This window comes from Strix aluco, chromosome 1 (assembly GCF_031877795.1).
Source record: "Strix aluco isolate bStrAlu1 chromosome 1, bStrAlu1.hap1, whole genome shotgun sequence".
NCBI lineage: Eukaryota > Metazoa > Chordata > Aves > Strigiformes > Strigidae > Strix > Strix aluco.
Window position 1 is genome coordinate 136,161,488 of NC_133931.1, and position 14,811 is coordinate 136,176,298.

The window sequence follows — 14,811 nt, forward strand, 5'->3', positions numbered from 1 at the left end:
GGCCGGGGCAATCCCAAGCACAGATACAGGCTGGGTAATGAGTGGACTGAGAACAGTCCTGGGGAGAAGGACTTGGGTGTGTTGGTGGATAAGATCAACATGAGCCAACAGTGTGCATTTGCAGCCCAAAAAGCCAACCAGATTCTGGGCTGCATCAAAAGAAGTGTGGTCAGTAGGTCAAGGGAGGTGATTCTGCCCCTCTACTCTGCCCTCGTGAGACCCCACCAGGAGTCCTGTGTCTGGCTCTGGAGCCCCTAACACAATAAGGATATAGAACTGTTAGAACAAGTCCAGAGGAGGGCTACCAAGATGATCAGAGGGCTGGAATACCTCTCCTATAAGGACAGGCTGAGAGAGTTGGGCTTGTTCAGCCTGGAGAAGAGAAGGCTCAGGGGAGACCTCATAGTGGCCTTCCAGTACCAGAAGAGTGCCTACAAGAGGGCTGGGGAAGGACTTTTTACAAGGGATTGTAATGATAGGACGAGGGGTAATGGGTAGAAGCTGACGGAGGGGAGGTTTAGATTAAATATAAGGAAGAAGTTTTTTACTGTGAGGGTAGTGAGGCACTGGAACAGGTTGCCCAAGGAGGTTGTGGATGCTCCATCCCTGGAAGCGTTCAAAGCCAGGCTGGATGGAGCCTTGAGCAACCTGATCCAGTGGAAGGTGTCCCTATCATAGCAGGGGGGTTGGAACTAGACGATCTTTGAGGTCCCTTCAAACCCAAACCATTCTATGATTCTATGATTCTATGAATTTGATACAGCAGTACACTGAGCCTTTGTTTTACAGGTATATTATCCAGCAAAGATTAAATCTGTTTTCTCTCTAGGAAAATTAAGCACAGCTGCCTAACTAGAAGTTTTAATACATCATCAATTAACTAAAATTAATTCTTATTCTATTTGGTATGTTATTATCCCATGGAAAAGTATTTTTTAAATTAAACAATATTAATCAAAGTTATCACCTACTTGAGAGAGCAAAAATTACCTAAAAATACCACCTTAATTAAAAGTGTTTGACACATAATGTTTCAGTGTTTAAATACAAAAAACTCTATGGATTTGCTTAATCACTTCCGGTCATTGTAGCAATTGATATTCAGTTACTGTAAAGAATCAGAGATAGTAAGTTTTTATGAACAGGAAGATAGGAATAATAAATATGTTTTCTTTAACATTTTTCTACTTATTGGATGCCCTGTGCTGAAGTCTCCACTTTACCTAACATCTGCTTTCATAAAATCAAAAAATAATACCAGGACAATGGGAATCTGTAAAAGTTAGTTAAATCATATCAGAATTTAAAATCACAGTTAATACTAATCTGGCAGACAGACAATGCAATGATTAAGAAATCAGTGAATTTCTACTGATGAAACACTAGTTCATTTCCTAATTGAAAACAACCAAATATTTTGATATACTGCTTGTGGATATCTATCCAGTCACAAAAATAACACACAAACTTCACCCAGTTGATTACATTTCATGTGACAGGAGCACCTTGTCACTGAATAAGCAGGAGTACATAATTTCCAGTCACAGAAGAAAACACCTTTAGCCCTCATTTAGGTTTGCTTGCTTCAAAAGAAAGGGCTGAATAACAAATGTAACAAAAGACTCTAAATAACAAATGTAACAAAAGACTCAACTTGTATCTTCCACCGCAAGATATATTCTGCAAAACATTATTAGTTATACAGTTTACAGCAACACTGGTTAAAATACTTACTCTTAAAATACTTTGCAAGCAATAACTGTTGTCTTAATTGGGTATTTTTATAAAAGCTTTTATTTTCATTTGCTTTATCTCATCAGTTCCATTTTTAGGTCTTTCTTCCCCCTGTTATTTGCATTATCATGTTATTGGAGTCTCTCTCAGAAATCCCTCTAACAAATTTCTTTTGAATTCTTCTTTAAAGATTCTTTAAGGATGCATCTAGAAGTTAACAATTATCTTAAAAGTAAATATGGCTGCTACTAAGAACTAGTGTCAAGACTACCTAAAACATTAAAATATTGGCTACAGTTTAAATTTCAGATAATATGTACTATACTGGATGTTTCCCAATTAGTGTCTCATTTAGATCAATTATCCTCCAATTAGCCTTTTCAAAAGGCTCAGCTTTCAGTGTGGTACATTTAACTTGCTTAAAATAATTACCATGTTGTACAGTCACCTCTCTCACTGACAAGGTTACTGTGCTTCCCTTGAGAAATCATAACCCAGTGTAAATGTTCTTTCTAAGGTGCTTCAAATTTTTAAGTTCTGTATATTGGTAAGCTTAAAAATTAATTCTTAGAGATTTTTCTGTTTAAAAACAAGACACTCAATACATAGATGTTAGTTTTTACGAATTTTTAATCTAAGGGTTCATAAAATGAATGACTAAGGATGTTTCAAGGACCAGTAGAAGACAGGGATCTTGATGGGAGTTCTTTGGCAGGTGTCACTTTGCAGTAATGTTTTGAAAGCACTGAAGAGAAATTTAACAATCATTATAAGGAAAGGCAACATGGATCAAAAGAGAGAACAACAGTGTTAGAAATCATCAACTAAATAAATTGATTTAATAGAGCCACCAAAAAAAATATCAGCAGGAATCCCTCATTTTATGCTCTCATTACCTTGCTTGTGGTCATTTTATGTGTGTTTCATTCAAATGCACCATAGCTTCAGGTGCCTGACCAACCCAACGATTAACTGGTTTTGCAATGGAAATTTGGAAACATGTAAAATTTAACTAGTTTTGGTGCCAGTCTGATTTGAGGTTGCTAAGTTTGGAGTCACAGTGCTGGCTGGTGAAACATCACACATTCTTTGACTTTTCTTACTGGCTTGGGAGTGTTTCTCATGGTATGATTAAAGTGGTTATATGTAAACATAATATATAGATATGTCAACACTTAAAGAAGTACTCTTTTTCTAATATGGGTAAGTGATGTCTTCCTAGTAATTGCAGAATAATCTAAATTGAGAGAAAAAAGGAAAAATAGCAATCAATCTGGTATCAGTGAAATGGAAACAGACTTCTCCATTATACCGCTACTCAGACAAGAAAAGATCTTATTCAGCTCTGCTAATGTTTCTCACTTTTATATGTAGACATTTAATAGATATAAAGCATGATTTTCCATACTAAATACATTTTTTTCCAAACAAAAACTGTATGTACAATGTCAAATTACATTTTTAGATATAAAATAGCAATACCATTTGCTACAGAAGAACATCCTACTATTATCTAAACACACAATGCAGAAGATCAACAGACATGAATAAAACCATTACAGAAGTAACATTATGCAAATCGGGAAACCTATATTTTTGAACAGCTATTCCCCATCTGTTTCTCTGGGTAATAGAAAGATGCGATATTATCACATAAGATATAATTAGGAATCACCCCAAGATCGGTCAAGATTTAAGCAATTACCAAATGTTAATCACCTTTGGGAAAATGAAAATATGTGATAGTTCTATTAGTAGGAATAATGAAAAAGGAAAAGATAGTTAAATGCCAGTAGAAAACTCCATCAATATCCTACAGCAACAGCTTCAATGAGCATTCACTAAGACTGAAATGTACCTCTATCTCTCTGCAAAAAGGCTGATTAATTGGACTTTGCATTTGCAGTTCCATAGGAATACAACCTACTGTTTAATTGGTTCAGACTTTAATTCAGACTTCAAAGTAACAAAAGTATTTCGTCTGTAACATATTGGTAACAATTTGGGCTTATAAATTCATAAAATCTAAAGAAAATGGCCTCTCTGTTGTCTGGATCCAATTTCTCCTCTAATCCAATATATACATTTTAAGAGGATCTGTAAGATCCCCCTCTACAGCATAATTGGGCAGAAGATGCTTCTTTCTTGGTAACTTCCACACCTGGTATTAATCCCTTGTAATAAACACTACAGTGACACAGGATGTCTCAGTTTCTGTATTCATATTATTTAGACCATTTCTTATGAGTTGTGACATCCAGAAACATTACATTAATCGTATAGTTTACAGCCACAGTACTTACTTTTACTTGGCTTTTCAGAGATTCATGAAGGAGAAAACCTATTTGTGCAACAGCTTCCTTCACATCAGTAATGACACAAACTTGTTGTGATAGGTTGTCTGTGATGAAGAAAAAAAGCTTAGTATTTCATGCAAAGATAAATCAGTCGGAATTACTAATCTGCTAAACATTACCTTCAATCCACATACTGCTGTCTCTTGACAGAACCTTTTCAACAGCTGTAAATTTAACTGTAAGATGACTTATTTCAAGGCACAGTTAACATAACTACATCATTTATATAACATACATTTCAAATACAAACTTCACATTATATTTTATATGATTTTGTACAATGTGAAAACATCACATAAGGCCTGTTCCCAAAGGCCATTCAAATAAGGGACTTCCATGAAAAGGTATTTTTCAGTTCCACACCACTGACATCGGATGACAACCAAGAACGTAACTTTCTGAAAACTGCATACCACCTACCACTTCAATAGATCACTAAACGCAGTGTCAGCAATATTGAGACAAGCAAAAAAAAAGCAGAAGATAGCATAAATCCTCTTCTCAACAATATATGCTACATAATAGCCAAAAAAAAAAAAAAAAAAGTATTGAAGATACTGTTCAGGGAGACAGCAGATGTAACTGTTCACCTCAATATCAAAAAAGTTGCAGAGTCAGTGACCAAGATCTTGGCATGGAGAACTTCTTAGATCTTTTACCTGGTGGTGGAGGGATGTAATATTTTGTCAAATTATTGCCTGATCTTCTCCATAAAGCAAATATTTAAGAAAATTACTGTTTTCTCTTGTTATTGACCACAGTTTCAAGATTCAGTGGGAATTTTCCTTTCTTTAAACAAACAATTCAAAATAATTCAAGACTGGAACTCTCACTTATAATTTAGGGTTTTGTCCTTTAGATGTTGAATTAATATGCAAAACAAAACATAAGATTTCCAATGTCTTTGGGGTAGCCATTCCATAAGCAGCTAGAAATTTCATCAATGTAAAGTCTAATTATGTTTAAAGCAGACTTCAATGAAACTTCAGGGACAGAAATATACCAAACACCACCACAAAATAAATTAGTAGTGAAAGACATAAAAGAAATTATAAAAATATGGCCTAACTGCTCTTCAAACAAGTCTGAATATAAAGATACATATTTGCTGCATGTGGAAAGTTATTTTTATAATTACATACCACACAATAAGTTCAATCAGATGCATTACTTAAGTAAACATCTCACTTTCTTTTGTAAACTCAAAGACTTCTTTACAAAAATAGACATACAGACCTGAAAATTAATTTTAAAGCTGCTGCAGAGTTAACATTATTGGAAAGTTGCTTATGATATTTAAACAAATTTTTGTGAGCAGGAAAAGTGAATTTACCCCTGGGGATCCCAAAGGATAATTACAATGATTTTATGAATCACGGGCATTTATTATATCCAATATTTATAACGTGACAACAAAAATAGTGGTAGCAACTGGCTTTGTATTAAGTTAGCAAGAATGGGGAGGGGGGGAATAAAGAGAGAGAACAATAAACATCTGCTTATAAACCATCACAACCAGATGAAAGCGAGAATTAAAAAAATGCATGGCCAGTTCTCACAGGGCTGGAAATCACAGGATACCACAACTGTGGGAGAAATTATCTTCCCATAGATTCACTGGGCAAAAAACTATACTGAACATGCATCAAAGTTGGCTTCTACCAATACAGGATAACTTTACAGTCTAAAAAATGGGTCAGTGGGAAACCATATTGAATTAATTTCTTATCAGCAGAAAGAAACCCACGGGTAGATTGAAATCAGAGCAAGAACCACTTGAATTTAGCACTGTACATGGAATGCAGATACAAGATAGATGTACATAATAAACCAGACTGGCATATCAAATTTCAGGAACTCAGATTCTATTGAACTAAGCAATTTAATGAAGAAGGTCAGATTGGAGCTATTACAATAAACCACATGTGGGACAAGGCTGCGGAATCCAAAAAGGCACCATAACTTACGTTCAGACAGTTCTTTTTAAAAAGAAGTCAGTTATCAACAGCAAGTGTCAAAAGTAACCTCACAAGAGGCTGCTCAAAGACTGCAACTATAAAAGCCCACCTCGCTTCTCTCCCCAGCCCCCTTAAAACTCTAACTTCCTGTAATGTAAAGGAGAAAGAAGAGACAACTACCAAAAAAAGCAACTGAGATTTGCAGGTTGAATTTAATAAAGAAGAAAGCAAAACCGAATGGAGTGCAAAAAAATGTATTTTTAATCTGGAAGAGGAATATAATGTTATAGGGGGAAAGTCTATTAATAAAGTATGAAAAAATTAAAGTGATGATAATACACACATCGAAAAGATGCTACATGCTTTTAAATGATTGAGAAAAATGAATAAAGGAAGTCTGGAAATCATCGTTCACAAAATCATCATAGCAAAGCAACAGTTCTTGTCTAGTTTAGGTTTAAAACTCAGTTTCCGTTTAAATTCCAACTGTTTCAAGTGGCCAGAAAGATCTATACATTAATTTAGAGGGTCTGCACCTTTGCTGTACTGTGGGAGGAAGGCTGAGTGGAGCCTTCCTCCCCAAGATTGCCTGTGTCCCACCTCTGGCAAGCTGATGAAGCTCTCTGTCACTCCGTGTAACCACACTTGAACCCAGTGAGTGCAGCTGGAGCACTGGCTTGTAACTCCACAGATTTCATGAGTTCTGCTAACCACGTGCAGCATTTTATTCCTGTTTTTCAGAAGTCTGGTCATTCTGGAAAGCCACGTCATGGCCATATCACAAAGACTTTCAAGACTCAGTTAACAAAATTTTGTTTTCCATCAGACTGCTGAGTAATTCAGGCTGGAAGGGACCTCAGGAGGTCTCTAGTCCAAACTCCCGCTCAAAGCAGAATCACCCATGAGGTCAGGCCTGGTTGCTCAGCCCTTTACCCCCTGGCACTTGAAAACCTCTGAGGATGGAGACTGCACAACCTCTCCGGGCAACCTGTTCACTGCTTGATTGTCCTCATGGTGAAAGAGTTTTTCTTTTTATTGAGTTGGAACTCCCCTTGGTTCAGTTTTTGCCTGTTGCCTCCCACCACGCACCACTGTTCTACTTTACTTCTGTACTTCCATGTCATAGCTTCCTTTTCATCTGTCCAACCTTTTCTTTTTTCTCTTGCTATTACATTACCTATCAAAATCTCTCTCTTCCTTCGCCCTCCTCTAGTTACGTTAAACTTATTATTTCCCTGGAAACCTCCTCTTCCCAATGCACATCTCCCATTTATTCTCAGCTTCTTTCCAGCTGTACCTGACTATGGAGTAACCCTCCCCATACCACACCACATTTAACATCCACTCACAGCATATTTTTTGCATAAAATTAAAAATAGTTAAAACTTTATGTGCCAGATTCTGTTAGGTTTAAACATTAAATTCCTCCATCAGGAAAGGAGTAGGAATTTTCTTCATTAAAGATAAATTTGATACAGGATTTCAGAATTTGTTCCATTAAACCTCCTTCCCTCTCCAGCAGAAAACTTAATTTTCAATTTTTCTGTGCCCTTCTTCGATATCCTGAAAGCTTTAGATCACATTATTATTCAGTAACACCTGTTACAGTCTTTATCCTAGGATCTCACCCAAAATTATACATTAAAATGTCTGCATGTTTATGGAACTACCTTAGATAATGTACTAAGTGTACTCTAACGAATGACTTAGAAGTTTACCCTGAAAAGCATGCCACAAACAAGCAGCAATTAAAATAATACTTTGTTTGAATAAAGATCATAAATATCATATCCTAGGGAATTAATAACATAAGAATAAAAATGCATCTGAAATACAACTAGGTTTTAGCCTACAGACATAAATTTTTTCTCTTAATTGCATATCTATGTGTATACATACACTTGTTTCTGTAAACATATGTTCATACCATGCCATTCTTGGTTTGTCATTACAATTCCTACTATTTTGGAAGCACATCCTATTCATCAAAATACTTTTGAAGTTTGCAGGGAATTCAAAAGAGTAAATTAATTTATCAGAATTCCATTTTCACTTGTCACAGAGCAATGGTTTGACTGGTCTGGAAATTCAGCATAGTTCTCTCTGGCATTTTTAGTATCTCATAACAGAGATGTTTCTACCACTGTAAACACAAGAAAAAATTAAATAAGTACTGCCAAGTATTTAGTTCATTCATGCTCAACAGAATGATTTGAAATTGTTATTGGTATAACATAGGTAACCAAAAATATCTAACAATTTTTTGTTTACCCATTCCACATTTCTCCGCAGCCACAAAAACCAAAATGCAAACTTGATACTGCCCATACCAATATTAGTATACAAGAAAGAGAGGCAGATTTTGTGGTGGAAGATAAGCAAGAGGGTTGTTCTCACCTGACAATAACCATTCTGAGGAGTACCTCTCCATCTGCCAGTCTTTTTCTTTGCCCCACAGCAGAGAACAGCCACTCGTTAATGACTGTGCCCATGAAAATGCAGACTACCTCGAATAAGGTATCTGTTCTTTGATAAGCAAGGCTAATGTCAATTTTTAAGTTTTTTTAATTAAAAGTCACACAGGTTCTTCATATAACACAAAACACAGTATATAGCTCCCAACAGTCATAAACAGTTTGAAGGCACTATGATGTTTCTTGGCACTTGCAAAACATATTTGTGTCTACATCAGCAGATACTTATTGAGCCAAATGTGAGGACAAAATATCCAATCCGCAAGAGCACACTCTTGTGAAAAAGTTGTCGCAGAAGAAGGGCCCTTAAGAAAAGAAAAACGAGGAGGAGAGAGAGTCAAACTTCTACTGAGAAACACCATTTAAAGTTTACATGTTGGAACAAGAGTTCAAAGACACCTACCCCGAGGGCAGTAGTCCTAATGGAAATTTTTTAGGATGTTTTGTATTAGCCTGATCTTAACTACATTTCTAGATGAGTCACCCTTATTGTAAGATAATGTTTTCTTACTTCAAGATTATTAAAAATAGGCATGTGCCACCTTGTCTACATACTGTACAAGTTCATACCTGCTTAACTAAAGAAAAGCATTAAATTTACTGTTTATAAAACAAATGATGTTAGAACTCAGACTTTCATAATACAGTTGTAAAAGAGACTTGAGGAAGTAAGCAAATTATTAAGACATGTTTTAAGAAAATAGTCCCAAAAGATAACTAACTCATTAGTCTACATTATTGAAGTGTTGCTCTGTATTGCCTTGAACATGAATTATATATATGCATATAAATATCTAAACTACAAAAATATATGTACGTATGCATGTTTTTCTTACTTCCACCTGAGCCAAGTTTAGCAAGCTGAAATTTGTCAGTTATTATGTCTCATTAGGCCAGCAGTTAAAAATCTAGCCGTGCTTCTATGAAACATTTGGGACTTGTTACTTAGGTAGAATTACATTTGTAATATAGCTGACTAAAGAAACAGTCTCATAATTACAATCACATGATTAACTGTATTTTTTTCAGACATCATTTAATGGCCAAACACATATTACCATAATAATTTTTCTTGTATTTAATTTGATTAATTACAGAATTATGATTTAATATATGGATAATAGACAGAAATGCAAGAGTACCTCAAAAATAAACAGGATAGCAAAATAACATGTCAAACTGAACCACAAGGAACCTGTTCCTTAGAAAAATTGTCTAGAGGCACAAGTGTAACCTTAACATTCTAGTATAAAAATTTAAGTATTAAACGATCTGTTGAAGTTCATAATTAAAAGCAAAAAAAAAAATACTATTTGAAATCAGAAAGGGAAGAGTTGGGTGAATACTTCTCATCAAAACAAGTATTTTTAATATAGCTTAAATGGATTTCCTAAATAAAACTAACAGGTTAACAGAAAAGATAACTGTCATACTCAAGTTGAAGGAAACCAAGTTTTGGTCACTAACAAATCTAACTAGATGACATGAAATTTGGAACTGTAGTCACAAAATTAAATACGTACACTCAAAAGTTCTTCATCACTGCTGAATTCATCCAGTGATAAAATGTGCATCCAGCAAAGTAAGTTGGATCACTTGATAATAAAGAAATCAGTTGTGAAGACTGGAACAGCAGTGGAGAGAGCTGGTGTGAGGCCAGTGCCCTTAGTACCCTGCACCCTCCCAGCCCATACATTTAGCTTCTGGGATATCTCCAGAGGACCTTGACAGCGTGCAAGGTGGCATACCGACAGCTGGTACCTTGCAACCCAGCCTTACAGTGTCATGCAGGACTTCCACTTCAGGCACTCTACGTGGCCTGAACATGGAGTCTGAATCCACCCAAGTGTGTGATACAAGACTGTACTATCCAGTGCACAATGCTGCATTTCAGTCCTGTGTCCTCTTCAACGACCTGACACAAAGAAGAACCATCACGTACCCAAAGTGAAATATAGCATCAGGATGAGGCACTCTCTTCTCCGTATAGGTAGGAAAGATTGCTGCCAGCTAGGCTCTGCAAGGTTACAGACACTAGCACCAGTGCCATGCAAAAGTAAAAGAAAGGGGTTTTAACAAGGCAAAAGATATTGAATTCCACATGGGAAGGCAGGTATTTCTGCCATAAATATGCCTTTTTGGAGTTCCTGGAACTTCATCATCATCACAAAGAAGGAAAAGGAAAAGGGAAGGAAAGGAAAAAGAGGAGGTAGATTACCAGAAAACCTGTTCCTGAGCACGACTCTAAGGGGGAACAGTATCTGAAAATCCACAACCCTGGGGGTCTTGTGTGAGCCACGAATAACACTGGGGACTTCTGCTAGCCAAGTCTGTGCCTCTAAACTGACCAGAATCAGCAGAAGATCCTTCCCCTCTCCAGAGACTGTTACTGAAACCATCAGAAGAAACATTGCATGCCACTGCCTCGCTGTGGTTGTTTCTCTGTCAGTCTCCATGACACACTTCCATGACAAACTTCCATGACACCAGCAGGTCTGTAACGCCAAAGCTCACAAGCAGCAGCGAGTAGCTACCACACAGCAGACAGGTATCAACATTGTGGGAGAAAGCACAAAAGGGTAATGACAAGTAGAAGCACTTCATATAGGATCACTTAAGGGGTTCTGAAGTCTTGAGAAAAGCAGACGCTGTAATACAGTCAATTACTCAGCTAGTAGGAAAGGCCTAACTGAGCATGCCTTGGATTGTAGGATGGTCACCATTCCGGGAAGTGACCTATCCTTGAAGGCTTCCCACAGTTACAGCACAACATAGCAGAACATAGCTATTAAGATTTCTTCTGTAAAACTAACAACCATAAGACTGAATGATACAACAACATGGGGGTACAACAGGATGACAAAAATATAATCTCCCCTTAAATATACTTTCCTTTAAGTGTGGCATGAACTGTGAATAAAATGCTTGCCTAATATTAATTTACATGTCTCAACTGTCTGCTACAAAAATAAGTCATGTTATATCAACCTGAAGACCTGATATTGGAAGCCTTTTGAAGAGCACAGAATATATAGAGCACAACTCTCCAACTGCAGACTCTGAGTGCTAACAGTGTTTATTCAAAGCCCCGTTAAAGATAATTAATTATGTAAGATAAATCTGCTACAGAGTGTCCTAATTAGCTATGGAGGACTCATTACACTGCTTGCATAAGGAGTAAAGAGCATGTTCGGCTTCCCCTTCCTGAACTCACGCAATGCAGCAAAAAGTAAATCTAAACTTCAATGAACTTAAAGTATTGTTTTTCATATGGACCAGGCACAATAAAGACTACTGTGGTTACTGAAACAGATATATTGCATGCTGCCACAGTAACAGAATATTAGATAAGTAAAGATCAAGTAAGGGATTAGCCTGATTTACCACCATGAAGGTCTTCATTTTTACTTTAAGCTACACAAACTTTTTATCATAACCAACAGCTGGAAAAGATTGTATTGGCTTTAGTGAAAACAAAAAATGTGATAACATGATCAAATACACATGTAAATATGTATCTGTGAAGAGAATGACTGGTCATTTACAGCATTTTTGCTCCAGTTATAAATAGAAATAGTTAAAGTTACTGAATGCTCCTTTCATTTGAATAAGCTGCATTCTCATTTTCTACTCAAGCAATTTTAGAGAAAGCTGCTTGGAACACATCTTATTTTTAAAATAAATTATATCTAATCTTCTTTAATGATTTATGAGATGATTGAAGCCCTTATATACTCAGGAACATGGAAATTCATTTGCATGAAGGTTGCAGTATTGTTTCAGGTTTATAATTTTTTTGTATGAAATAATACTGTGAATGTGTTACATAAAATTAGCACAAAAGACTATAAAAATATTTTTTAAGCAAAAGATTAAAAATATTACCAATCTAATTGTTTTTCTTTAAACAATCTATAAAGAAGAAAGGATAGCACTGATTAAAAGAATACAAGGAGTCATCTTTATCAGGATGAGAGGGCAGCAGAGTGAAAGCACAGAAACCATTTTTTCACATTGTATTAATTTCTAGTTTCCCCACAAGAAACGTGATGACTCAGTTCCCACCTTCACAAGAGCTGCTATGTAATAATGGGGATGTGTCGGGATGGAGGCATAAGCAGCTGGATGACGGGAGGCTGCTGTCTCATTCTCTAGCTACATAAAGCAACGTATTTTACACAAGGTGTCCATCTGGCTTGCTCTTTGCCCACTGCAGAAAAACGTAGCTAGTAAAGGATCAAATAAACTACAAGAAGATGAACAAAGAACATTTCAAAAATATAAATCAGCACTGGTTTTGATTTTTCTTTTCCTTTACACATCCTCTCAACTCCTGAAGGTCCTCTCAACTAAATAACTATTAAATATTTGATTAAATACTGAATGATACAGTTCAATAAATTGGCCTTTGTATTACAAAAGTAGTACAGTCTACAGTTAAGTTCAAGGAAAATGGAAATGAAAATGGATCTACTTGATGCAGTAGTGACTGATAAATTACCATTAACTATTGAGAACATATATGGTAAATAAATATGAAAAATACACAGGAAAAGGGAAAATAAGATCAAAGCCAACATAGAAATATGAGTTTGCTGAGACTTTTTCCAAGTTGAATATTGAACGTTTTGTCAAGGTATAGTCAACACAGTACATTCATTGAGCTGACTCATGGCATTTACACCATTTTATGCTGGCATTGCTGGCTTCAGCAAGCCTGACTGACAGAAATACAACAATTCTTATTACAGCAAATATTTACAAATATTGTAACAAACCAGCACATCCAAGTGGCTGAATCAGCTTTCTCCATTTCCTTATTAACGTTACTGTCACTTCTATGACAATCTCTGCTGTATAGGTAATACTTAAAATTGGAGATAATCTTTAAAATTAAAAGAGTCTGTACTGTAAAAGCATGCATACACTCTATTAGAATTAGGAATGCAGTGAGAACCATGTAATGGGATCTATATTTAGACTGGAAAAAAAGAACCTCATTTTTTTATATAATTACTTTTGCACTTCTCAAAGATTGGAAGCTTCCCTCTTTTCCATTGATCTTTCAAGGTAAAGTATTAGTTTCAATTCCTATTCACCAAGGAGATAAAATCATTGCTTAATTTTATATCATACCGTACCATGAAATCCCTCTTTTGCATACTGATTCACTCTAAGAACTATTCTTTTGAGTAGTTTTGCTCATATGACAACCACAATAACAATAATTGAGCTTTTAAAATTTATGTTCAAATTGAATTGTTTTATCCAAGGAAAGATAACTTAAAATTAAATTATAACTATTACGTACTTTTCAAGAGCACAAGAATTTCAGAAAACTTAAAAAAAATGCTTTGATAATCACTGGGACAGCTGAAGAACTTCCTATCTAGATTTTATTTGGGAAAAACTCTTAATGACAGAATTAATTCTGTTTGCATAAAGTTTTAAAATGTCCAATAACTATCAAAAAATAAGTGGCCAAGATTGAGAAACTGCATATTTTCAAGATATTTTTCCAGTTTAAGTCAGATCACAACCCTATTTTCAAAGCTTCCCATAAGCTTGAGTAAGTTAAAAATACTGTTCTGAAAATATTAATCCAAGTAATTTCTGAGACGAAATATCCTTTTCAATTACTCAATAAAAGCTGGTGAAAAATGGCATTTATAAGCCAAACGATGCTCATATTGGCAATCTCAGCTGAATGAATGATTCCTAGGAAATCAAGGACAGACAATCTCCCTTCCAACCTCCCAGCTTTGTAATAAAAAAACCCCTGAGAATCCTAAGAATTTCCAGGCTTTCCAGATGTGTAAGTGGAATTTTCTGTATTTCAGTTCGCGTCCATTGCTCGTTCTCTTTTTGCTGAACACCACTGAGGAAAAGTCTGGCTCCACTTTCTTCACTCCGCCCCATCTGGCACTTATTGCTAAGATCCCCCTGAGCCTTCTCTTCCCCAGGTATAACAGTTCAAGCTCTCACAGCATCTCCTCATATCACAGATGCTCCATTACCTTAATCACCATCATGACTCTTTGCTCGACTCTCTCCAGCATGATCATGTCTCTCCTGCACAGGAGAGCCCAGAATTGGACCCTACACTCCAGATGTAACCTTACCAGTGCTGAGCCGAGGGGAAGGATCACCTCCCAAGACCTGCTGGCAATGCTCTGCCCACCACAGCCCAGGCAGCTGTTGGCCTTCTTTACCACAAGGGTGCATTGCCAGCTCCAGTTCAATTTGTTGTCCACCAGGACCTGCCCAGGGCCTCTTCTGCAGAGTTGC

At 36.2% G+C, this 14,811-nt stretch overlaps 1 protein-coding gene across 6 annotated transcripts in view; it reads right to left on the reverse strand.

Annotated features, from left to right (window-relative positions):
• CRPPA (CDP-L-ribitol pyrophosphorylase A) overlaps positions 1 to 14,811 on the reverse strand; it is a 146,390-nt gene that overhangs the window by 75,602 nt on the left and 55,977 nt on the right. For all 6 annotated transcript variants that reach the window (XR_012624768.1, XM_074836706.1, XM_074836727.1 and 3 more), the window contains one exon: positions 4,038 to 4,135. Coding sequence is in view for 5 of the 6 variants with exons in the window: in XM_074836706.1 (XP_074692807.1) it covers positions 4,038 to 4,135 (98 nt within the window). In the remaining variant the exon portion in view is untranslated. The remainder of the gene's footprint in view (positions 1 to 4,037; positions 4,136 to 14,811) is intronic.